A 24,776-nucleotide genomic window follows, 5' to 3' on the forward strand; every position below is an offset into this window, starting at 1 on the left:
GGGATAAGGGGGATATGGAAGGATATGGGGGCGTCAGAGGGGGGATTTGGGGGGGATATGGGGGGGATATGGGGGGATATAGGGGGACATGGGGGGACATTGGGGGGATATGGGGGGGATATGGGGGGATATGGGGGGATATGGGGGGATATGGGGGGGATATGGGGGGGATATGGGGGGATATGGGGGGGATATAGGGGGATATGGGGGTGTCAGAGGGGGGATATGGGGGGATATGGGGGGGATATGGGGGGGATATGGGGGGATATGGGGGGATATGGGGGGGATAAGGGGGGAAAAAGGGGGATATAGGGGGATATGGGGGGATATGGGGGGGATATAGGGGGGATATAGGAGGATATGGGGGGATATGGGGGGATATAGGGGGGATATGGGGGGATATAGGGGGGATATAGGGGGATATAGGGGGATATGGGGGGACATTGGGGGGGATATGGGGGGATATGGGGGGATATGGGGGGGATATGGGGGGATATGGGGGGGATATGGGGGGGATATGGGGGGATATGGGGGGATATGGGGGGAAAAGGGGGATATGGGGGGATATCGGGGGATATGGGGGGTATATGGGGGGGTATGGGGGGATATGGGGGGATATGGGGGGGATATGGGGGGATATGGGGGGATATGGGGGTGTCAGAGGGGGGATATGGGGGGGATATGGGGGGATATGGGGGGGTATGGGGGGATATGGCGGGATATGGGGGGGATATGGGGGGGATATGGGGGCATATGGGGGGGTATGGGGGGATATGGGGGGGATATGGGGGGATATAGGGGGGGATATGGGGTGATATGGGGGGATATGGGGGGAGATGGGGGGGATATGGGGGGATATAGGGGGGGATATGGGGTGATATGGGGGGATATGGGGGGAGATGGGGGGGATATGGGGGGATATAGGGGGGGATATGGGGGGGATATGGGGGGATATGGGGGGGATATGGGGGGATATGGGGGGATATGGGGGTGTCAGAGGGGGGATATGGGGGGGATATGGGGGGATATGGGGGGATATGAAGGGGATATGGGGGGGATATGGGGGGATATGGGGGGATATGGGGGGGATATGGGGGGATATGGGGGGATATGAAGGGGATATGGGGGGATATGGGGGGATATGGGGGGATATGGGGGGGATATGGGGGGATATGGGGGGGTATGGGGGGATATGGGGGGATATGGGGGGGATATGGGGGGGATATGGGGGCATATGGGGGGGTATGGGGGGATAAGGGGGGAAAAAGGGGGATATAGGGGGATATGGGGGGATATGGGGGGGATATAGGGGGGATATAGGAGGATATGGGGGGATATGGGGGATATAGGGGGGATATGGGGGGATATAGGGGGAGATATGGGGTGATATGGGGGGATATGGGGGGATATGGGGGGATATGGGGGGGATATGGGGGGGATATGGGGGGATATAGGGGGGATATGGGGGTGTCAGAGGGGGGATATGGGGGGGATATGGGGGGATATGGGGGGATATGGGGGGATATGAAGGGGATATGGGGGGGATATGGGGGGATATGGGGGGATATGGGGGGGATATGGGGGGATATGGGGGGATATGAAGGGGATATGGGGGGATATGGGGGGATATGGGGGGATATGGGGGGGATATGGGGGGATATGGGGGGATATGGGGGTGTCAGAGGGGGGATATGGGGGGGATATGGGGGGATATGGGGGGGTATGGGGGGATATGGGGGGATATGGGGGGGATATGGGGGGGATATGGGGGCATATGGGGGGGTATGGGGGGATATGGGGGGGATATGGGGGGATATAGGGGGGGATATGGGGTGATATGGGGGGATATGGGGGGAGATGGGGGGGATATGGGGGGATATAGGGGGGGATATGGGGTGATATGGGGGGATATGGGGGGAGATGGGGGGGATATGGGGGGATATAGGGGGGGATATGGGGGGATATGGGGGGGATATGGGGGGATATGGGGGGATATGGGGGTGTCAGAGGGGGGATATGGGGGGGATATGGGGGGATATGGGGGGGTATGGGGGGATATGGGGGGATATGGGGGGGATATGGGGGGGATATGGGGGCATATGGGGGGGTATGGGGGGAGATGGGGGGGATATGGGGGGATATAGGGGGGGATATGGGGTGATATGGGGGGATATGGGGGGAGATGGGGGGGATATGGGGGGATATAGGGGGGGATATGGGGGGGATATGGGGGGATATAGGGGGGATAAGGGGGGAAAAAGGGGGATATGGGGTGATATGGGGGGATATGGGGGGATATGGGGGGGATATGGGGGGATATGGGGGGATATGGGGGGAATATGGGGGGCAATGGGGGGATATGGGGGGATATGGGGGGATATGGGGGGATATGGAAGGATATGGGGGTGTCAGAGGGGGGATATGGGGGGATATGGGGGGATATGGGGGGGATATGGGGGGGATTTGGGGGGATATGGGGGGATATGGGGGGATAAGGGGGGATATGGAAGGATATGGGGGCGTCAGAGGGGGGATTTGGGGGGGATATGGGGGGGATATGGGGGGATATAGGGGGACATGGGGGGACATTGGGGGGATATGGGGGGGATATGGGGGGGATATGGGGGGATATGGGGGGATATGGGGGGGATATGGGGGGGATATGGGGGGATATGGGGGGGATATAGGGGGATATGGGGGTGTCAGAGGGGGGATATGGGGGGATATGGGGGGGATATGGGGGGGATATGGGGGGATATGGGGGGATATGGGGGGGATAAGGGGGGAAAAAGGGGGATATAGGGGGATATGGGGGGATATGGGGGGGATATAGGGGGGATATAGGAGGATATGGGGGGATATGGGGGGATATAGGGGGGATATGGGGGGATATAGGGGGGATATAGGGGGATATAGGGGGATATGGGGGGACATTGGGGGGGATATGGGGGGATATGGGGGGATATGGGGGGGATATGGGGGGATATGGGGGGGATATGGGGGGGATATGGGGGGATATGGGGGGATATGGGGGGAAAAAGGGGGATATGGGGGGATATCGGGGGATATGGGGGGTATATGGGGGGGTATGGGGGGATATGGGGGGGATATAGGGGGGATATAGGAGGATATGGGGGGATATGGGGGGATATAGGGGGGATATGGGGGGATATAGGGGGATATGGGGGGATATAGGGGGATATGGGGGGATATGGGGGGGATATAAGGGGGATATAGGAGGATATGGGGGGATAGGGGGGATATAGGGGGGATATGGGGGGATATAGGGGGAGATATGGGTTGATATGGGGGGATATGGGGGAATATGGGGGGATATAGGGGGGATATAGGGGGATATAGGGGGATATGGGGGGACATTGGGGGGATATGGGGGGGATATGGGGGGATATGGGGGGGATATGGGGGGGATATGGGGGGATATAGGGGGATATGGGGGGACATTGGGGGGATATGGGGGGGATATGGGGGGATATGGGTGGACATTGGGGGGATATGGGGGGGATATGGGGGCGTCAGAGGGGGGATATGGGGGGGACATGGGGAGACACTGGGAGAATGGGGGCCATTGGGGACGTTGGGGGGCAATAAGGGGGCCATTGGGAGGGAGAATGGGGGACATATGGGGGCATCAGAGGGGGGACATGGGGGGGGACATGGGGGGGTATGGGGAGACATTGGGGGGGAGAATGGGGGGCATTGGGGGGACATTGGGGGCATTGGGGGGACATAATGGGGGACATGGGGGGATACTGGGGAACATTGGGGGCATTGGGGGACACTGGGGGGAAGAATGGGGGAAGCCTGGGGGATATGGGGGGACATAGGGGGACACTGGAGGGACATTGGGGGCATTGGGAGGATAATGGGGGACATTGGGGGCATTGGCGGGGACATACGGGGGCGTCAGAGGGGGGAAATGGGGGGGGACATGGGGGGGATATGGGGAGACATTGGGGGGGAGAATGGGGGCCATTGGGGGGGCAATAAGGGGGACATTGGGGGGGAGAATGGGGGCCATTGGGGGCTTTGGGGGGGCACTGGGGGGATAATGGGGGCCAATAGGGGCCATTTGGGTCCATTGGGGGACATTGGGAGGATAATGGGGGACACTGGGGGGGCACTGGGGGACATTGGGGGGGAGAGTGGGGGTCATTGGGGCCATTGGGGGATAATGGGGGCCATTGGGGGGCACTGGAGGGACATTGGTGGCATTGGGAGGATAATGGGGGACATTGGGGGGCACTGGGGGGGAAAATGGGGGCATTGGGGGCTTTGGGGGGGCACTGGGGGGATAATGGGGGACACTGGGGGACATTGGGGGCATTGGGGGGGATAATGGGGGACACAGGGGGGCGTCAGAGGGGGGACAGAAGGGGGGGTACATGGGGGGGCATGGGGGGGGGACATGGGAGACATTGGGGGGAGAATGGGAGGGAGAATGGGGGGCATTGGGGGCAATGGGGGGAGATGGGGGGACATTGGGGGGAGAATGGGGGCCATTGGGGGCCATTGGGGGACACTGAGTGACATTGGGGACATTGGGGGAATATGGGGGGACATTGGGGGGATAATGGGGGCCATTGGGGGGATAATGGGGGCCATTGGGGGGGAGATGGGGGGACATTGGGGGGATAATGGGGGCCATTGGGGGGGAGATGGGGGGACATTGGGGGGATAATGGGGGCCATTGGGGGCCATTGGGGGACACTGAGTGACATTGGGGACATTGGGGGAATATGGGGGGACATTGGGGGGATAATGGGGGCCATTGGGGGGCCATATGGGGGACATTGGGGGGGAGAATAGGGGCCATTGGGGGACACTGGGGGGATAATGGGGGGATAATGGGGGCATTGGGGGCTTTGGGGGGACATTGGGGTTGAGCCTCATTGGGGTTGAGCCCATTGGGGTTGAGCCTCATTGGGGTTGAGCCTCATTGGGGTTGAGCCCTTTGGGGTTGAGCCTCATTGGGGTTGAGCCTCATTGGGGTTGAGCCTCATTGGGGTTGAGCCTCATTGGGGTTGAGCCCTTTGGGGTTGAGCCTCATTGGGGTTGAGCCCTTTGGGGTTGAGCCTCATTGGGGTTGAGCCCTTTGGGGTTGAGCCTCATTGGGGTTGAGCCTCATTGGGGTTGAGTCTCATTGGGGTTGAGCCTCATTGGGGTTGAGCCCATTGGGGTTGAGCCCATTGGGGTTGAGCCCCATTGGGGTTGAGCCTCATTGCGGTTGAGCCCATTGGGGTTGAGCCTCATTGGGGTTGAGCCTCATTGGGGTTGGGCCTCATTGGGGTTGAGCCTCATTGGGGTTGAGCCCTTTGGGGTTGAGCCTCATTGGGGTTGAGCCCATTGGGGTTGAGCCCATTGGGGTTGAGCCTCATTGGGGTTGAGCCTCATTGGGGTTGAGCCTCATTGGGGTTGGGCCTCATTGGGGTTGAGCCTCATTGGGGTTGAGCCCCATTGGAGTTGAGCCTCATTGGGGTTGAGCCCATTGGGGTTGGGCCCATTGGGGTTGAGCCCATTGGGGTTGAGCCCATTGGGGTTGAGCCTCATTGGGGTTGAGCCCATTGGGGTTGAGCCCATTGGGGTTGAGCCTCATTGGGGTTGAGCCCATTGGGGTTGAGCCTCATTGGGGTTGAGCCTCATTGGGGTTGGGCCTCATTGGGGTTGAGCCTCATTGGGGTTGAGCCCCATTGGAGTTGAGCCTCATTGGGGTTGAGCCCTTTGGGGTTGAGCCTCATTGGGGTTGAGCCCATTGGGGTTGAGCCTCATTGGGGTTGGGCCCATTGGGGTTGAGCCCCATTGGGGTTGAGCCTCATTGGGGTTGAGCCTCATTGGGGTTGAGCCCATTGGGGTTGAGCCTCATTGGGGTTGAGCCTCATTGGGGTTGAGCCCATTGGGGTTGAGCCTCATTGGGGTTGAGCCCATTGGGGTTGAGCCCATTGGGGTTGGGCCCATTGGGGTTGAGCCCATTGGGGTTGGGCCCATTGGGGTTGAGCCCCATTGGGGTTGAGCCCCATTGGGGTTGAGCCCATTGGGGTTGAGCCCCATTGGGGTTGGGCCCATTGGGGTTGAGCCCATTGGGGTTGAGCCCCATTGGGGTTGGGCCCATTGGGGTTGAGCCCTTTGGGGTTGAGCCTCATTGGGGTTGAGCCCATTGGGGTTGAGCCTCATTGGGGTTGAGCCCCATTGGGGTTGAGCCCATTGGGGTTGAGCCTCATTGGGGTTGAGCCTCATTGGGGTTGAGCCCTTTGGGGTTGAGCCTCATTGGGGTTGAGCCTCATTGGGGTTGAGCCCCATTGGGGTTGAGCCCATTGGGGTTGAGCCTCATTGGGGTTGAGCCCATTGGGGTTGAGCCTCATTGGGGTTGAGCCCTTTGGGGTTGAGCCTCATTGGGGTTGAGCCCTTTGGGGTTGAGCCTCATTGGGGTTGAGCCCTTTGGGGTTGAGCCTCATTGGGGTTGAGCCTCATTGGGGTTGAGTCTCATTGGGGTTGAGCCCATTGGGGTTGAGCCCATTGGGGTTGAGCCCATTGGGGTTGAGCCTCATTGCGGTTGAGCCCATTGGGGTTGAGCCTCATTGGGGTTGAGCCTCATTGGGGTTGGGCCTCATTGGGGTTGAGCCTCATTGGGGTTGAGCCCTTTGGGGTTGAGCCTCATTGGGGTTGAGCCCATTGGGGTTGAGCCCATTGGGGTTGAGCCTCATTGGGGTTGAGCCTCATTGGGGTTGGGCCTCATTGGGGTTGAGCCTCATTGGGGTTGAGCCCCATTGGAGTTGAGCCTCATTGGGGTTGAGCCCATTGGGGTTGGGCCCATTGGGGTTGAGCCCATTGGGGTTGAGCCCATTGGGGTTGAGCCTCATTGGGGTTGAGCCCATTGGGGTTGAGCCCATTGGGGTTGAGCCTCATTGGGGTTGAGCCCATTGGGGTTGAGCCTCATTGGGGTTGAGCCTCATTGGGGTTGGGCCTCATTGGGGTTGAGCCTCATTGGGGTTGAGCCCCATTGGAGTTGAGCCTCATTGGGGTTGAGCCCTTTGGGGTTGAGCCTCATTGGGGTTGAGCCCATTGGGGTTGAGCCTCATTGGGGTTGGGCCCATTGGGGTTGAGCCCCATTGGGGTTGAGCCTCATTGGGGTTGAGCCTCATTGGGGTTGAGCCCATTGGGGTTGAGCCTCATTGGGGTTGAGCCCTTTGGGGTTGAGCCTCATTGGGGTTGAGCCCCATTGGGGTTGAGCCCATTGGGGTTGAGCCTCATTGGGGTTGAGCCTCATTGGGGTTGAGCCCATTGGGGTTGAGCCTCATTGGGGTTGAGCCTCATTGGGGTTGAGCCCATTGGGGTTGAGCCTCATTGGGGTTGAGCCCATTGGGGTTGAGCCCATTGGGGTTGGGCCCATTGGGGTTGAGCCCATTGGGGTTGGGCCCATTGGGGTTGAGCCCCATTGGGGTTGAGCCCCATTGGGGTTGAGCCCATTGGGGTTGAGCCCCATTGGGGTTGGGCCCATTGGGGTTGAGCCCATTGGGGTTGAGCCCCATTGGGGTTGGGCCCATTGGGGTTGAGCCCTTTGGGGTTGAGCCTCATTGGGGTTGAGCCCATTGGGGTTGAGCCTCATTGGGGTTGAGCCCCATTGGGGTTGAGCCCATTGGGGTTGAGCCTCATTGGGGTTGAGCCTCATTGGGGTTGAGCCCTTTGGGGTTGAGCCTCATTGGGGTTGAGCCTCATTGGGGTTGAGCCCCATTGGGGTTGAGCCCATTGGGGTTGAGCCTCATTGGGGTTGAGCCCATTGGGGTTGAGCCCATTGGGGTTGAGCCTCATTGGGGCCATTATGGGGCCGTTATGGGGCCGCTATGGGGCCGCTATGGGTCAGTTTGGGGTCCGTTGTGCCCCATACCTGAACGCCCTGGGGTTGAGCCCATTGGGGCCGTTATGGGGCCATTATGGGGCCGTTATGGGGCCATTATGGGGCCATTATGGGGCCGCTATGGGTCAGTTTGGGGTCCATTGTGCCCCATACCGGAACGCCCTGGGGTTGAGCCCATTGGGGTTGATCCCATTGGGGTTGAGCCTCATTGGGGCCATTATGGGGCCATTATGGGGCCGCTATGGGTCAGTTTGGGGTCCGTTGTGCCCCATACCTGAACGCCCTGGGGTTGAGCCCATTGGGGCCGTTATGGGGCCATTATGGGGCCATTATGGGGCCGCTATGGGTCAGTTTGGGGTCCGTTGTGCCCCATACCTGAACGCCCTGGGGTTGAGCCCATTGGGGCCGTTATGGGGCCATTATGTGGCCATTATGGGGCCGTTATGGGGCCATTATGGGGCCATTATGGGGCCGCTATGGGGCCGCTATGGGTCAGTTTGGGGTCCGTTGTGCCCCATACCTGAACGCCCTGGGGTTGAGCCCCGCGTGGTGGGGCAGCATCGTGCTCAGCGCGTTCTGCAGCATCAGCAGCCGTCGATACGTCTTCTCCTGCATGGGGAGCAGCAGCCCCACACCACCATCGAGGGTCGCTATGGGGCAGATAGGGGACAATAGGGGACATTATGGGGGATGGAATGGGGACAGTAGGGGGGGATAATAGGGGACATTATGGGGGATGGAATGGGGACAGCAGGGGGGACAATAGGGGACATTATGGGGGATGGAATGGGGACAGAATATGGGGGATGGAATGGGGACAGCAGGGGGGACAATAGGGGACATTATGGGGGATGGAATGGGGACAGCAGGGGGGACAATAGGGGACATTATATGGGGGATGGAATGGGGACAGTAGGGGGGGACAATAGGGGACATTATGGGGGATGGAATGGGGACAGTAGGGGGGGATAATAGGGGACATTATATGGGGGATGGAATGGGGACAGCAAGGGGGGATAATAGGGGACATTATGGGGGATGGAATGGGGACAGCAAGGGGGGATAATAGGGGACATTATGGGGGATGGAATGGGGACGGGGGGGGGACAATAGGGGACATTATATGGGGGATGGAATGGGGACAGCAGGGGGGACAATAGGGGACATTATATGGGGGATGGAATGGGGACAGCATGGGGGGACAATAGGGGACATTATATGGGGGATGGAATGGGGACAGTAGGGGGGACAATAGGGGACATTATGGGGGATGGAATGGGGACAGCAGGGGGGGACAATAGGGGACATTATGGGGGATGGAATGGGGACAGTAGGGGGGGACAATAGGGGACATTATGGGGGATGGAATGGGGACAGTAGGGGGGATAATAGGGGACATTATGGGGGATGGAATGGGGACAGTAGGGGGGACAATAGGGGACATTATATGGGGGATGGAATGGGGACAGTAGGGGGGGACAATAGGGGACATTATGGGGGATGGAATGGGGACAGTAGGGGGGACAATAGGGGACATTATATGGGGGATGGAATGGGGACAGCAAGGGGGACAATAGGGGACATTATGGGGGATGGAATGGGGACAGTAGGGGGGACAATAGGGGACATTATATGGGGGATGGAATGGGGACAGTAGGGGGGGACAATAGGGGACATTATGGGGGATGGAATGGGGACAGCAGGGGGGGACAATAGGGGACATTATGGGGGATGGAATGGGGACAGCATATACCCCCCCCATACCAAACCACGTGATGTGTTTCTGCTCCCATACCCCCCATATCCCCCCCCATACACCCCATACCCCCCATTACCCCCCATTACCCCATATAACCCCCCCCATACCAAACCATGTGATGTGTTTCTGCTCCCATACCCCCCATTACCCCATATAACCCCCCCCTACCAAACCATGTGATGTGTTTCTGCTCCCATACCCCCCATATCCCCCCCCATACACCCCATACCCACCTATACCCCCCATAGCCCCATATAACCCCCCCCATACCAAACCATGTGATGTGTTTCTGCTCCCATACCCCCCATACCCCCCCATTACCCCATATAACCCCCCCCATACCAAACCATGTGATGTGTTTCTGCTCCCATACCCCCCATACCCCCCCATTACCCCATATAACCCCCCCCTACCAAACCATGTGATGTGTTTCTGCTCCCATACCCCCCCATTACCCCATATAACCCCCCCATACCAAACCATGTGATGTGTTTCTGCTCCCAGGCGTTGGCCTTCCTGGCCCCGTCGCTGCCCCCCCTGCACGGGGTCCTCCAGAACGTGTTGATATGGGCCCCCACGTGGAAGTCGGCGCGACGCAGCAGCCGCATCCCCCCAAAGCTCTCCTTGGCTGCAAGCACAACAGCCCATAATACCCCTATCCATCCCATAATGACCCAATACAGCCCATAATACCCCCAGCCCATAATGCTGCCATCCCATAATGGCCCAATACAGCCCATAATGACCCAAATCCATCCCATAATATCCCTATCCATCCCATAATGACCCAATACAGCCCATAATACCCCCAGCCCATAATGCTGCCATCCCATAATAGCCCAATACAGCCCATAATGACCCAAATCCATCCCATAATACCCCCCAAAAGCTCTCCTTGGCTGACACCAACACAGCCCATCATACCCCCAGCCATCCCATAATGCCCCCATCCATCCCATAATACCCCCATCCATCCATCCCATAATGCCCCCATCCATCCATCCCATAATACCCCCATCCATCCCATAACACCCCCATCCATCCCATAATACCCCCATCCATCCCATAATACCCCCATCCATCCATCCCATAATACCCCCATCCATCCATCCCATAATACCCCCATCCATCCATCCATCCCATAATACCCCCATCCATCCCATAATACCCCCATCCATCCCATAATACCCCCATCCATCCATCCCATAATGCCCCCATCCATCCATCCCATAATACCCCCATCCATCCCATAATCCCCCCATCCATCCCATAATCCCCCCATCCATCCCATAATACCCCCATCCATCCATCCCATAATACCCCCATCCATCCATCCCATAATCCCCCCATCCATCCCATAATACCCCCATCCATCCCATAATACCCCCATCCATCCATCCCATAATACCCCCATCCATCCATCCATCCCATAATACCCCCATCCATCCCATAATACCCCCATCCATCCATCCCATAATACCCCCATCCATCCATCCATCCCATAATACCCCCATCCATCCCATAATACCCCCATCCATCCATCCCATAATACCCCCATCCATCCATCCCATAATACCCCCATCCATCCCATAATACCCCCATCCATCCATCCATCCCATAATACCCCCATCCATCCCATAATACCCCCATCCATCCCATAATACCCCCATCCATCCCATAATCCCTTGCTGCCATCCCATAATACTCACCCTCAGGCAGGTACATATAAACCAGCAGGTTCCGATCCCGGTCCGACACTGTGGGGTCAAATGGGATCAATGGGATCAATGGGGTCAATGGGATTAATGGGGTTAATGGGGTCAATGGGGTTAATGGGGTCAATGGGGTCAATGGGGTCAATGGGGTCAATGGGGTCGAGGGGGACAATGGGATCCAATGGGGGTCAATGGGGTCAATGGGGTCAATGGGGTCAATGGGATCAATGGGATCAATGGGGTCAATGGGGTCAATGGGGTCAATGGGATCAATGGGGTCAATGGGGTCAATGGGATCAATGGGATCAATGGGGTCAATGGGGTCAATGGGGTCAATGGGGTTAATGGGGTCAATGGGGTCAATGGGGTTAATGGGGTCAATGGGGTCAATGGGGACAATGGGATCCAATGGGGGTCAATGGGGACAATGGGGACAATGGGGTCAATGGGACCAATGGGGTCAATGGGATCCAATGGGGGTCAATGGGGCCAATGGGGTCAATGGGGTCAGTGGGGTCAATGGGGCCAATGGGACCAATGGGGTCAATGGGATCCAATGGGGTCAATGGGGCCAATGGGGTCAATGGGGATCAATGGGTCAATTGGGTCAATAGGGGTCAATGGGGATCAATGGGGATCAATGGGGATCAATGGGGTAGTGGGGTCAATAGGGTCATTGGGGTCAATGGGGATCAATGCAGTCAGTGGGGTCAATGGGGTAAATGGGATCAATGGGATCCAATGGGGGTCAATGGGGCCAATGGGGTCAATGGGGTCAATGGAGTCAATGGGATCAATGGGGTCAATGGGGTCAATGGGGACAATGGGGTCAATGGGGCCAATGGGACCAATAGTGTCAATGGGGACAATGGGGTCAATGGGGCCAATGGGACCAATGGGGTCAATGGGATCCAATGGGGGTCAATGGGGCCAATGGGGTCAATGGGGATCAATGGGTCAATTGGGTCAATAGGGGTCAATGGGGATCAATGGGGATCAATGGGGATCAATGGGGTAGTGGGGTCAATAGGGTCATTGGGGTCAATGGGGATCAATGCAGTCAGTGGGGTCAATGGGGTAAATGGGATCAATGGGATCCAATGGGGGTCAATGGGGACAATGGGGTCAATGGGGTCAATGGGGTCAATGGAGTCAATGGGGTCAATGGGATCAATGGGGTCAATGGGGTCAATGGGATCAATGGGGTCAATGGGGTCAATCGGGACAATGGGGTCAATGGAGTCAATGGGGACAATGGGATCCAATGGGGGTCAATGGAGTCAATGGGATCAATGGGGTCAATGGGGTTAATGGGGTCATTGGGGTCAATGGGGTCAATGGGGTCAATGGGGACAATGGGGACAATGGGGTCAATGGGGTTAATGGGGTCAATGGGGACAATGGGGTTAATGGGGTCAATGGGGACAATGGGGTCAATGGGGTCAATGGGGTCAATGGGGACAATTGGGTCAATAGGGGTCAATGGGGTCAATGGGGACAATGGGGTCAATGGGGTCAATGGGGACAATGGGATCCAATGGGGGTCAATGGGATCAATGGGATCAATGGGGTCAATGGGGTCAATGGGATCAATGGGGACAATGGGGTCAATGGAGTCAATGGGGTCAATGGGGACAATAGGGTCATTGGGGTCAATGGGGATCAATGCAGTCAGTGGGGTCAATGGGGTAAATGGGGTAAATGGGGTCAATGGGGTCAATGGGGTCATTGGGGCCAATGGGGTCAATGGGGACAATGGGGTCAATGGGGACAATGGGGTCAATGGGGTCAATGGGGTCAATGGGTGTCAATGGGATCAATGGGATCCAATGGGGATCAATGGGGTCATTGGGAATAAAGGGGGTCAATGGGGACAATGGGGATCAATGGGGTCAATGGGAATCAATGGAGTCAGTGGGGTCAATGGGGCCAATGGGACTAATGGGGTCAATGGGATCCAATGGGGGTCAATGGGGATCAATGGGTCAATGGGGTCAATGGGGTCGATGGAGTCAATGGGGACAATGGGGTTAATGGGTTAATGGGGTCATTGGGGTCAATGGGGTTAGTGGGGTCATTGGGGTCAATGGGGTCAATGGGTGTCAATGGGATCAATGGGATCCAATGGGGATCAATGGGGTCAATGGGAATAAAGGGGGTCAATGGGGACAATGGGAATCAATGGAGTCAGTGGGGTCAATGGGGCCAATGGGACCAATGGGGTCAATGGGATCCAATGGGGATTAATGGGGCCAATGGGGGTCAATGGGGATCAATGGGTCAATTGGGTCAATAGGGGTCAATGGGGATCAATGGGGATCAATGGGGATCAATGGGGTAGTGGGGTCAATAGGGTCATTGGGGTCAATGGGGATCAATGCAGTCAGTGGGGTCAATGGGGTAAATGGGATCAATGGGATCCAATGGGGGTCAATGGGGACAATGGGGTCAATGGGGTTAATGGGGTCATTGGGGTCAGTGGGGACAATGGAGTCAATGGGGTCAATGGGGTCAATGGGGTCAATGGGTGTCAATGGGATCAATGGGATCCAATGGGGATCAATGGGGTCATTGGGAATAAAGGGGGTCAATGGGGACAATGGGGATCAATGGGGTCAATGGGGTCAATGGGGATCAATGGGGTCAGTGGGGTCAATGGGGCCAATGGGACCAATGGGGTCAATGGGATCCAATGGGGGTCAATGGGGATCAATGGGTCAATTGGGTCAATAGGGGTCAATGGGGATCAATGGGGATCAATGGGGATCAATGGGGTAGTGGGGTCAATAGGGTCATTGGGGTCAATGGGGATCAATGCAGTCAGTGGGGTCAATAGGGTCAATGGGATCAATGGGATCCAATGGGGGTCAATGGGGATCAATGGGTCAATTGGGTCAATAGGGGTCAATGGGGATCAATGGGGATCAATGGGGATCAATGGGGTAGTGGGGTCAATAGGGTCATTGGGGTCAATGGGGATCAATGCAGTCAGTGGGGTCAATAGGGTCAATGGGATCAATGGGATCCAATGGGGGTCAATGGGGATCAATGGGGATCAGTGGGGTCAATGGGGTCAATGGGATCAATGGGGATCAATGGGGATCAGTGGGGTCAATGGGGTCAATGGGGATCAATGGGGATCAATGGGGATCAGTGGGGTCAATGGAGTCAATGGGATCAATAGGGATCAATGGAGATCAGTGGGGTCAATGGAGTCAATGGTGTCAATGGGGTCAATGGGATCAATGGGGATCAATGAGGATCAGTGGGGTCAATGGGGTCAATGGGATCAATGGGATCCAATGGGGATCTGTGGTGTAAATGGGGTCAATGGTGTCAATGGGATCAATGGGATCTAATGGGGATCAATGGGGTCAGTGGGGTCAGTGGGGACAATGGGGACAATGGGGGCAGTGGAATGAATGGGATCAATGGGAAAATAGTGGGATCAATGGGATAATAATGGGATCAACAGGATGAATGGGGCAATGATAAGATCAGTGGGATCTAATGGGGCCATGATGGGATCAATGGGCTCATTGGCATCAATGGGGTTCTGAATGGACTCAATGTTATCAATGGGCTCAATGAGCTCATTGTTCTCAATGGGGCTCATTGTTCTCAATGGGGTTCTCATTGTTCTCAGTGGGGCTCATTGTTGTCAATGGGGTTCCCATTGTTCTCAATGGGGTTCTCATTGTTCTCAATGGGGCTCTCGTTCTTAATGGGGTTCTCATTGTTCTCAATGGCTCATTGTTGTCAATGGGGTTCCCATTGTTCTCAATGGGGTTCTCATTGTTCTCAATGGCTCATTGTTCTCAATGGGGTTCTCATTGTTCTCAACGTTCTCATTGTTCTCAATGGGGTTCTCATTGTTCTCAATGGGGCTCATTGTTGTCAATGGGGTTCCCATTGTTCTCAATGGGGTTCTCATTGTTCTCAATGGGCTCATTGTTCTCAGTGGGGTTTTCATTGTTCTCAATGGGGTTCTCATTGTTCTCAATGGGGTTTTCATTGTTCTCAATGTGGTTTTCATTGTTCTCAATGGGGCTCTCGTTCTTAATGGGGTTCCCATTGTTCTCAATGGGGCTCATTGTTGTCAATGGGGTTCCCATTGTTCTCAATGGGGTTCTCATTGTTCTCAATGGGCTCATTGTTCTCAGTGGGGTTTTCATTGTTCTCAATGGGGTTCTCATTGTTCTCAACGTTCTCATTGTTCTCCGTGGGGTTCTCATTGTTCTCAATGGACTCATTGTTCTCAATGGGGTTCTCATTGTTCTCAATGGGGTTCTATTGTTCTCAATGGGGTTCTCATTGTTCTCAACGTTCTCATTGTTCTCAATGGGGTTCTCATTGTTCTCAATGGCTCATTGTTGTCAATGGGGTTCCCATTGTTCTCAATGGGGTTCTCATTGTTCTCAATGGCTCATTGTTCTCAATGGGGTTCTCATTGTTCTCAACGTTCTCATTGTTCTCAATGGGGTTCTCATTGTTCTCAATGGGGCTCATTGTTGTCAATGGGGTTCCCATTGTTCTCAATGGGGTTCTCATTGTTCTCAATGGGCTCATTGTTCTCAGTGGGGTTCTCATTGTTCTCAATGGGGTTCTCATTGTTCTCAACGTTCTCATTGTTCTCAATGGGGTTCTCACTGTTCTCAATGAGCTCATTGTTCTCAATGGGGTTCTCATAGTTCTCAGTGGGGTTCTCATTGTTCTCAATGGGGTTTTCATTGTTCTCAATGGGGTTCTCATAGTTCTCAATGGGGCTCTCGTTCTTAATGGGGTTCCCATTGTTCTCAATGAGCTCATTGTTCTCAATGGGGTTCTCATTGTTCTCAATGGGGTTCTCATAGTTCTCAAAGGGGTTCCCATTGTTCCCATTGTTCTCAATGGGGTTCTCATTGTTCTCAATGGGGTTCTCATAGTTCTCAAAGGGGTTCCCATTGTTCCCATTGTTCTCAATGGGGTTCTTATTGTTCTCAATGGGGTTCTCATTGTTCTCAATGGGGTTCTATTGTTCTCAATGGGGTACTCATTGTTCTCAGTGGGGTTCTTATTGTTCTCAATGAGCTCATTGTTCTCAATGGGTCTCATTGTTCTCAATGGGCTCATTGTTCCCATTGTTCTCAATGGGCTCATTGTTCCCATTGTTCTCAATGGGGTTCTCATTGTTCTCAATGGGGTTCTATTGTTCTCAATGGGGTACTCATTGTTCTCAGTGGGGTTCTTATTGTTCTCAATGAGCTCATTGTTCTCAATGGGGTTCTCATTGTTCTCAACGTTCTCATTGTTCTCAATGGGGTTCTCATTGTTCTCAATGGGGCTCATTGTTGTCAATGGGGTTCCCATTGTTCTCAATGGGGTTCTCATTGTTCTCAATGGACTCATTGTTCTCAATGGGGTTCTCATTGTTCTCAATGGGGTTCTATTGTTCTCAATGGGGTACTCATTGTTCTCAGTGGGGTTCTTATTGTTCTCAATGAGCTCATTGTTCTCAATGGGGTTCTCATTGTTCTCAACGTTCTCATTGTTCTCAATGGGGTTCTCATTGTTCTCAATGGGGCTCATTGTTGTCAATGGGGTTCCCATTGTTCTCAATGGGGTTCTCATTGTTCTCAATGGACTCATTGTTCTCAATGGGGTTCTCATTGTTCTCAATGGGGTTCTATTGTTCTCAATGGGGTTCTCATTGTTCTCAATGGTCTCATTGTTCCCATTGTTCTCAATGTGTTCCCATTGTTCTCACCCAGGAATCCCAGCTGGCTGCTGTCCACCATGAAATCCACGCTATAAACCTCCAGTGGTTTGGCGTCCTATAGGAACACGGCGCTATGGGGCACACAGCGACCTGCCCCATAACCCACAGCCCCATAACCCACAGCCCCATAACCTACAGCCCCATAACCCACAGCCCCATAACCACACTGCCCCATAACCACATACCCCATAACAACATAACCCCATAACCACACAGCCCCATAGTCCAGAACCCATAACCACACCGCCCCATAACCCCATAACCTATAACCACACTGCCCCATAACCACATAAACCATAACCCCATAACCACACAGCCCCATAACCCCATAACCTATAACCACACTGCCCCATAACCCCATAACCCCATAACCACACTGCCCCATAACCCCATAACCTATAACCACACTGCCCCATAACCACATAAACCATAACCACACAGCCCCATAACCCCATAACCTATAACCACACTGCCCCATAACCACATAAACCATAACCCCATAACCACACAGCCCCATAACCCCATAACCTATAACCACACTGCCCCATAACCACATAAACCCATAACCCCATAACCACACAGCCCCATAACCCCATAACCTATAACCACACTGCCCCATAACCCCATAACCTATAACCACACTGCCCCATAACCACATAAACCATAACCCCATAACCACACAGCCCCATAACCCCATAACCTATAACCACACTGCCCCATAACCACATACACCCATAACCCCATAACCACACAGCCCTATAACCCCATAACCACACAGCCCCATAACCCCATAGCCCCATAACCACACTGCCCCATAACCCCATAACCTATAACCACACTGCCCCATAACCCCATAACCACACAGCCCCATAACCCCATAACCTATAACCACACTGCCCCATAACCTCACAACCTATAACCACACAGCCCCATAACCCCATAACCTATAACCACACTGCCCCATAACCACATAAACCATAACCCCATAACCACACAGCCCCATAACCCCATAACCTATAACCACACTGCCCCATAACTACATAAACCATAACCCCATAACCACACAGCCCCATAACCCCATAACCTATAACCACACAGCCCCATAACCCCATAACCTATAACCACACTGCCCCATAACCACACTGCCCCATAACCACATAAACCATAACCCCATAACCACACTGCCCCATAACCACATAACCTATAACCACACTGCCCCATAACCACGTAAACCCATAACCCCATAACCACACTGCCCCATAACCCCATAACCACACAGCCCCATAACCCCATAACCTATAACCACAGAGTCCCATAACCACATAAACCATAACCCCATAACCACACAGCCCCATAACCCCATAACCTATAACCACACTGCCCCATAACCACATAAACCATAACCCCATAACCACACAGCCCCATAACCCCATAACCTATAACCACACTGCCCCATAACCACATAAACCCATAACCCCATAACCACACTGCCCCATAACCCCATAACCCCATAACCACACTGCCCCATAACCACATAAACCATAACCCCATAACCAAACAGCCCTATAACCCCATAACCACACAGCCCCATAACCCCATAGCCCCATAATCCCACACCCCATAACCACACAATCCCATAACCCCATAAGCACGCAGCCCCACATCACACTGCCCCATAACCCCATAACCACATAAACCCATAACCCCACAACCACTCTGCCCCATAACCACATAAACCTATGACCACACAGCCCCACAACCCCATAAACCCATAACCCCATGGACCCACTGGACCCATAAATACACCCCATAGACCCCATAGACAGACCCCATAGACCCCACAGATCCCATAGACAGACCCCACAGACCCCATAGACAGACCACATAGACCCCATAGACAGACCCCATAGACCCCATAGACCCCACAGACCCCATAGACACCACAGACCCCATAGACCCTACAGACCCCACAGACAGACCCCATAGATCCCATAGACCCCATAGACCCCATAGACACACCCCATAGACCCCATAGACAGACCCCATAGACCCCATAGACCCAACAGACAGACCCCATAGACCCCACAGATCCCATAGACAGACCCCATGGGACACACAGACCCCATTAACCCCATAGATAGACCCCATAGACAGACCCCACAGACACACCCCACAGACCCCATAGACCCTATAGACCCCACAGACCCCATAGACCCCACAGACCCCATAGACCCCATAGACCCATAGACCCCACAGACCCCATAGACAGACCCCATAGACCCCATAGACCCAACTGACAGACCCCACAGACCCCACAGACCCCATAGACCCCATAGACCCCATAGACCCCATAGACACATCCCATAGACCCCATAGACCCCATAGACCCCACAGACACACCCCACAGACCCCACAGACCCCATAGACACATCCCATAGACCCCATAGACCCCATAGACACACCCCACAGACCCCACAGACCCCATAGACACATCCCATAGACCCCATAGACCCCATAGACCCCACAGACCCCATAGACACATCCCATAGACCCCATAGACCCCATAGACCCCACAGACCCCACAGACCCCATTAACCCCACAGACCCCATAGACCCCATAGACCCCATAGACCCTATAGACCCCACAGACCCCATAGACCCCACAGACCCCATAGACCCCATAGACACATACCATAGACCCCATAGACCCCATAGACACATCCCATAGTCCCCATAGACCCCACAGACCCCATTAACCCCACAGACCCCATAGACCCCATAGACCCCATAGACACATCCCATAGACCCCATAGACCCTATAGACCCCACAGACCCCATAGACCCCATAGACCCCTTAGACCCCAAAGACCCCACAGACCCCATTAACCCCACAGACCCCATAGACCCCATATACACATCCCATAGACCCCATAGACCCCATAGACACATCCCATAGACCCCATAGACCCCATAGACCCTATAGACCCCATAGACCCCATAGACCCCATAGACCCCAAAGACCCCACAGACCCCATTAACCCCACAGACCCCATAGACCCTATAGACCCCATAGACCCCATAGACCCTATAGACCCCACAGACCCCATAGACACATCCCATAGACCCCATAGACCCCAAAGACCCCACAGACCCCACAGACCCCATTAACCCCACAGACCCCATAGACCCCATAGACACATCCCATAGACCCCACAGACTCCATAGACCCTATAGACCCTATAGACCCTATAGACCCCATAGACCCTATAGACCCCACAGACCCCATAGACACATCCCATAGACCCCATAGACCCCATAGACCCCACAGACCCCATTAACCCCACAGACCCCATAGACCCCATAGACACATCCCATTAACCCCATAGACCCCATAGACCCTATAGACCCCATAGACCCCATAGACACATCCCACAGACCCCACAGACCCCACAGACCCCACAGACCCCATAGACCCCACAGACACACCCCACAGACCCCACAGACCCCATAGACACATCCCATAGACCCCATAGACCCTATAGACCCCACAGACCCCATAGACACATCCCATAGACCCCATAGACCCCAAAGACCCCACAGACCCCACAGACCCCATAAACCCCACAGACCCCATAGACCCCATAGACCCCATAGACACATCCCATAGACCCCACAGACCCCATAGACCCTATAGCCCCTATAGACCCCATAGACCCCATAGACCCCACAGACCCCATAGCCCCTATAGCCCCTATAGCCCCCATAGCCCCGTACCCTGCTGACTAGGGACAGGGTCTTGCTGTCCTCCTGGTATCTGAGCAGGGAGATGCTCTTCATCACGTCGGCCGCCAGGATGAAGTTCTTCACACTGCGGGTAATGGGGATATAGGGTCAGTTATGGGGTTATAGGGTTAGTTATGGGGTTATAGGGTTAGTTATGGGGTTATGGGGTTATAGGGTTAGTTATGGGGTTATGGGGTTATAGGGTTAGTTATGGGGTTATGGGGTTAGTTATGGGGTTATGGGGTTATAGGGTTATAGGGTTAGTTATGGGGTTATGGGGTTATAGGGTTAGTTATGGGGTTATGGGGTTAGTTATGGGGTTATGGGGTTATAGGGTTATAGGGTTAGTTATGGGGTTATGGGGTTATAGGGTTAGTTATGGGGTTATGGGGTTATGGGGTTATAGGCTTAGTTATGGGGTTATGGGGTTATAGGGTTATAGGGTTAGTTATGGGGTTATGGGGTTATAGGGTTAGTTATGGGGTTATGGGGTTATAGGGTTAGTTATGGGGTTATGGGGTTATAGGGTTATAGGGTTAGTTATGGGGTTATGGGGTTATAGGGTTATAGGGTTAGTTATGGGGTTATGGGGTTATAGGGTTAGTTATGGGGTTATGGGGTTATGGGGTTATAGGCTTAGTTATGGGGTTATGGGGTTATAGGGTTAGTTATGGGGTTATGGGGTTATGGGGTTAGTTATGGGGTTATGGGGTTATAGGGTTAGTTATGGGGTTATGGGGTTATAGGGTTAGTTATGGGGTTATGGGGTTATAGGGTTAGTTATGGGGTTATGGGGTTATGGGGTTAGTTATGGGGTTATAGGGTTAGTTATGGGGTTATGGGGTTATGGGGTTATAGGGTTAGTTATGGGGTTATGGGGTTATAGGGTTAGTTATGGGGTTATGGGGTTATAGGGTTAGTTATGGGGTTATGGGGTTATAGGGTTATGGGGTTATGGGGTTATGGGGTTATAGGGTTAGTTATGGGGTTATGGGGTTACAGGGTTAGTTATGGGGTTATGGGGATATAGGGTTAGTTATGGGGTTATGGGGTTATGGGGTTAGTTATGGGGTTATGGGGTTATAAGGTTATAGGGTTATGGGGTTATGGGGTTATGGGGTTATAAGGTTATAGGGTTATGGGGTTATGGGGTTATGGGGCTATGGGGTTATAAGGTTATAGGGTTATGGGGTTATGGGTTATGGGGTTATGGGGCACAGTTATGGGGTTATGGGGTTATGGGGCACAACTTATGGGGCACATGTGGGGTTATGGGGCACATGTGGGGCTATAGGGAACAAGGAGGTTATGGGGCACAAATGGGGTTATGGGGCACTAAGGGGTCTATGAGGTTATGGGGCACATATGGGGTTATGGGGCAGCAATGTGGTTATGGGGCAGCAATGTGGTTATGGGGCGGATGTGGGGCTATGGGGCACTTATGGGGCAGCCCCACCTGATCATCTGGTGGATGTAGAGCTGGGTGTCGATGAAGGCCATCCCCGTCAGCTCGTTGTCCTTCAGGCTCCACAGGAAGATCTGAGACCCACAGAAACCCCATAGATTCACCCCATAGATTCACCCCATAGATTCACCCCATAGATTCACCCCATAGATCCACCCCATAGATCCACCCCATAGATCCACCCCATAGATATAACCCATAGATTCACCCCATAGATCCGCCCCATAGATCCACCCCATAGATATAACCCATATACACCCCATAGATCCACCCTATATACACCCCATAGATCCACCCCATAGATCCACCCTATATACACCCCATAGATCCACCCCATAGATCCACCCCATAGATCCACCACATAGATTCACCCCATAGATCCACCCCATAGATCCACCCCATAGATCCACCCCATACACACCCCATAGATCCACCCCATAGATATAACCCATAGATTCACCCCATAGATCCGCCCCATAGATCCACCCCATAGATATAACCCATAGATTCACCCCATAGATCCACCCTATATACACCCCATAGATCCACCCCATAAATCCACCCCATAGATCCACCCCATAGATTCACCCCATAGATCCACCCCATATACACCCCATAGATCCACCCCATAGATCCCACTGACCCTATAGAAACACCCCATAGACCCCATGGGACACATGGACCCCACTGACCCTATAGATAGACCCCATAGACCCCATGGGACACATGGACCCCACTGACCCCATAGATACACCCCATAGACCCCATAGATATAACCCATAGACCCCATAGATAAACCCCATAGACCCCATGGGATGCAGGGACCCCACTGACCCCATAAATATACCCCATAGGTACACCCTATAGACCGCATAGATTCACCCCATAGATCCACCCCATAGATCCAACCCCATAGATTCACCCCATATACACCCTATAGATTCACCCCATAGATCCACCCCATAGTTTCACCCCATAGATCCACCCCATAGATCCACCCCATAGATTCACCCCATACACACCCCATAGATCCACCCCATAGATCCACCCCATACACACCCCATAGGTCCACCCCATAGATCCGCCCTATATACACCCCATAGATCCACCCCATAGATCCACCCCATAGATCCACCCCATAGATTCACCCCATAGAACCACCCCATAGATACACCCCGTAGATTCACCCCATAGATCCACCCCATAGATTCACCCCATATACACCCCATAGATACACCCCATAGATTCACCCCATAGATCTGCCCCATATACACCCCATAGATCCACCCCATAGATTCCCCCATAGATCCACCCCATAGATCACCCCATAGATCCACCCCATAGATTCACCCCATAGATCCACCCCATACACGCCCCATAGATTCACCCCATAGATCCACCCCATAGATCACCCCACAGATCCACCCCATAGATCACCCCATAGATCCACCCCATAGATTCACCCCATATACACCCCATAGATACACCCCATAGATTCACCCCATAGATCTGCCCCATATACACCCCATAGATCCACCCCATAGATTCCCCCATAGATCCACCCCATAGATCACCCCACAGATCCACCCCATAGATCACCCCATAGATCCACCCCATAGATTCACCCCATAGATCCACCCCATAGATCCACCCCATAGATTCACCCCATAGATCCACCCCATAGATTCACCCCATAGATCCACCCCATAAATCCACCCCATATACACCCCATAGATTCATCCCATAGATTCCCCCATAGATCCACCCCATAGATTCCCCCCATAGATCCACCCCATAGATCCACCCCATAGATTCCCCCCATAGATCCACCCCATAGATTCACCCCATACACACCCCATAGATTCACCCCATAGATCCACCCCATAGATCCACCCCATACACGCCCCATAGATTCACCCCATAGATCCACCCCATAGATTCACCCCGTAGATCCACCCCATAGATCCACCCCATAGATCCACCCCATACACACCCCATAGATCCACCCCATAGATCCACCCCATACACACCCCATAGATCCACCCCATAGATCCACCCCATAGATCCACCCCATAGATCCACCCCATACACGCCCCATAGATTCATCCCATAGATTCACCCCATATACACTCCATAGATACACCTCATAGATGCACCCCATGGACCCCATAGATACACCCTATAGTCCCCATGGGACACATGGACCCCATAGACCCCATAGATCCACCCCATAGACCCCATGGGGCACATAGACCCCAATCTCCCCCCCACCCCCCCCAACTCATCCCCCCTCACCCCATATCTCCCCCCACCCCCTATATCCCTCCCCACTCCCATCTCCCACCCATATCCCCCCATCTACCCCCCTACCCCTATATATCCCCATATCCCCCCCACCCCCATATTCCCCCATATCCCCCCATATC

At 54.1% G+C, this 24,776-nt stretch overlaps 1 protein-coding gene across 1 annotated transcript in view; it reads right to left on the minus strand.

Annotated features, from left to right (window-relative positions):
- Positions 1 to 22,489, minus strand: part of LOC146762214 (cleavage and polyadenylation specificity factor subunit 1-like) — a 37,108-nt gene extending 14,619 nt beyond the window's left edge. The window contains exons 1-6 of the mRNA XM_085539209.1: positions 22,342 to 22,489; positions 20,877 to 20,970; positions 17,091 to 17,157; positions 11,339 to 11,386; positions 10,105 to 10,257; positions 8,391 to 8,520 (exon numbers count right to left, since the gene is read on the minus strand). Coding sequence (XP_085395335.1) covers positions 8,391 to 8,520; positions 10,105 to 10,257; positions 11,339 to 11,386; positions 17,091 to 17,157; positions 20,877 to 20,970; positions 22,342 to 22,385 — 536 coding nt within the window. The 5' untranslated portion in view covers positions 22,386 to 22,489. The remainder of the gene's footprint in view (positions 1 to 8,390; positions 8,521 to 10,104; positions 10,258 to 11,338; positions 11,387 to 17,090; positions 17,158 to 20,876; positions 20,971 to 22,341) is intronic.
- Between the last annotated feature and the right edge of the window lie 2,287 nt (positions 22,490 to 24,776).

This window comes from Coturnix japonica, chromosome 2 (genome assembly GCF_054131305.1).
Source record: "Coturnix japonica strain WE chromosome 2, WE-NBRP24, whole genome shotgun sequence".
NCBI lineage: Eukaryota > Metazoa > Chordata > Aves > Galliformes > Phasianidae > Coturnix > Coturnix japonica.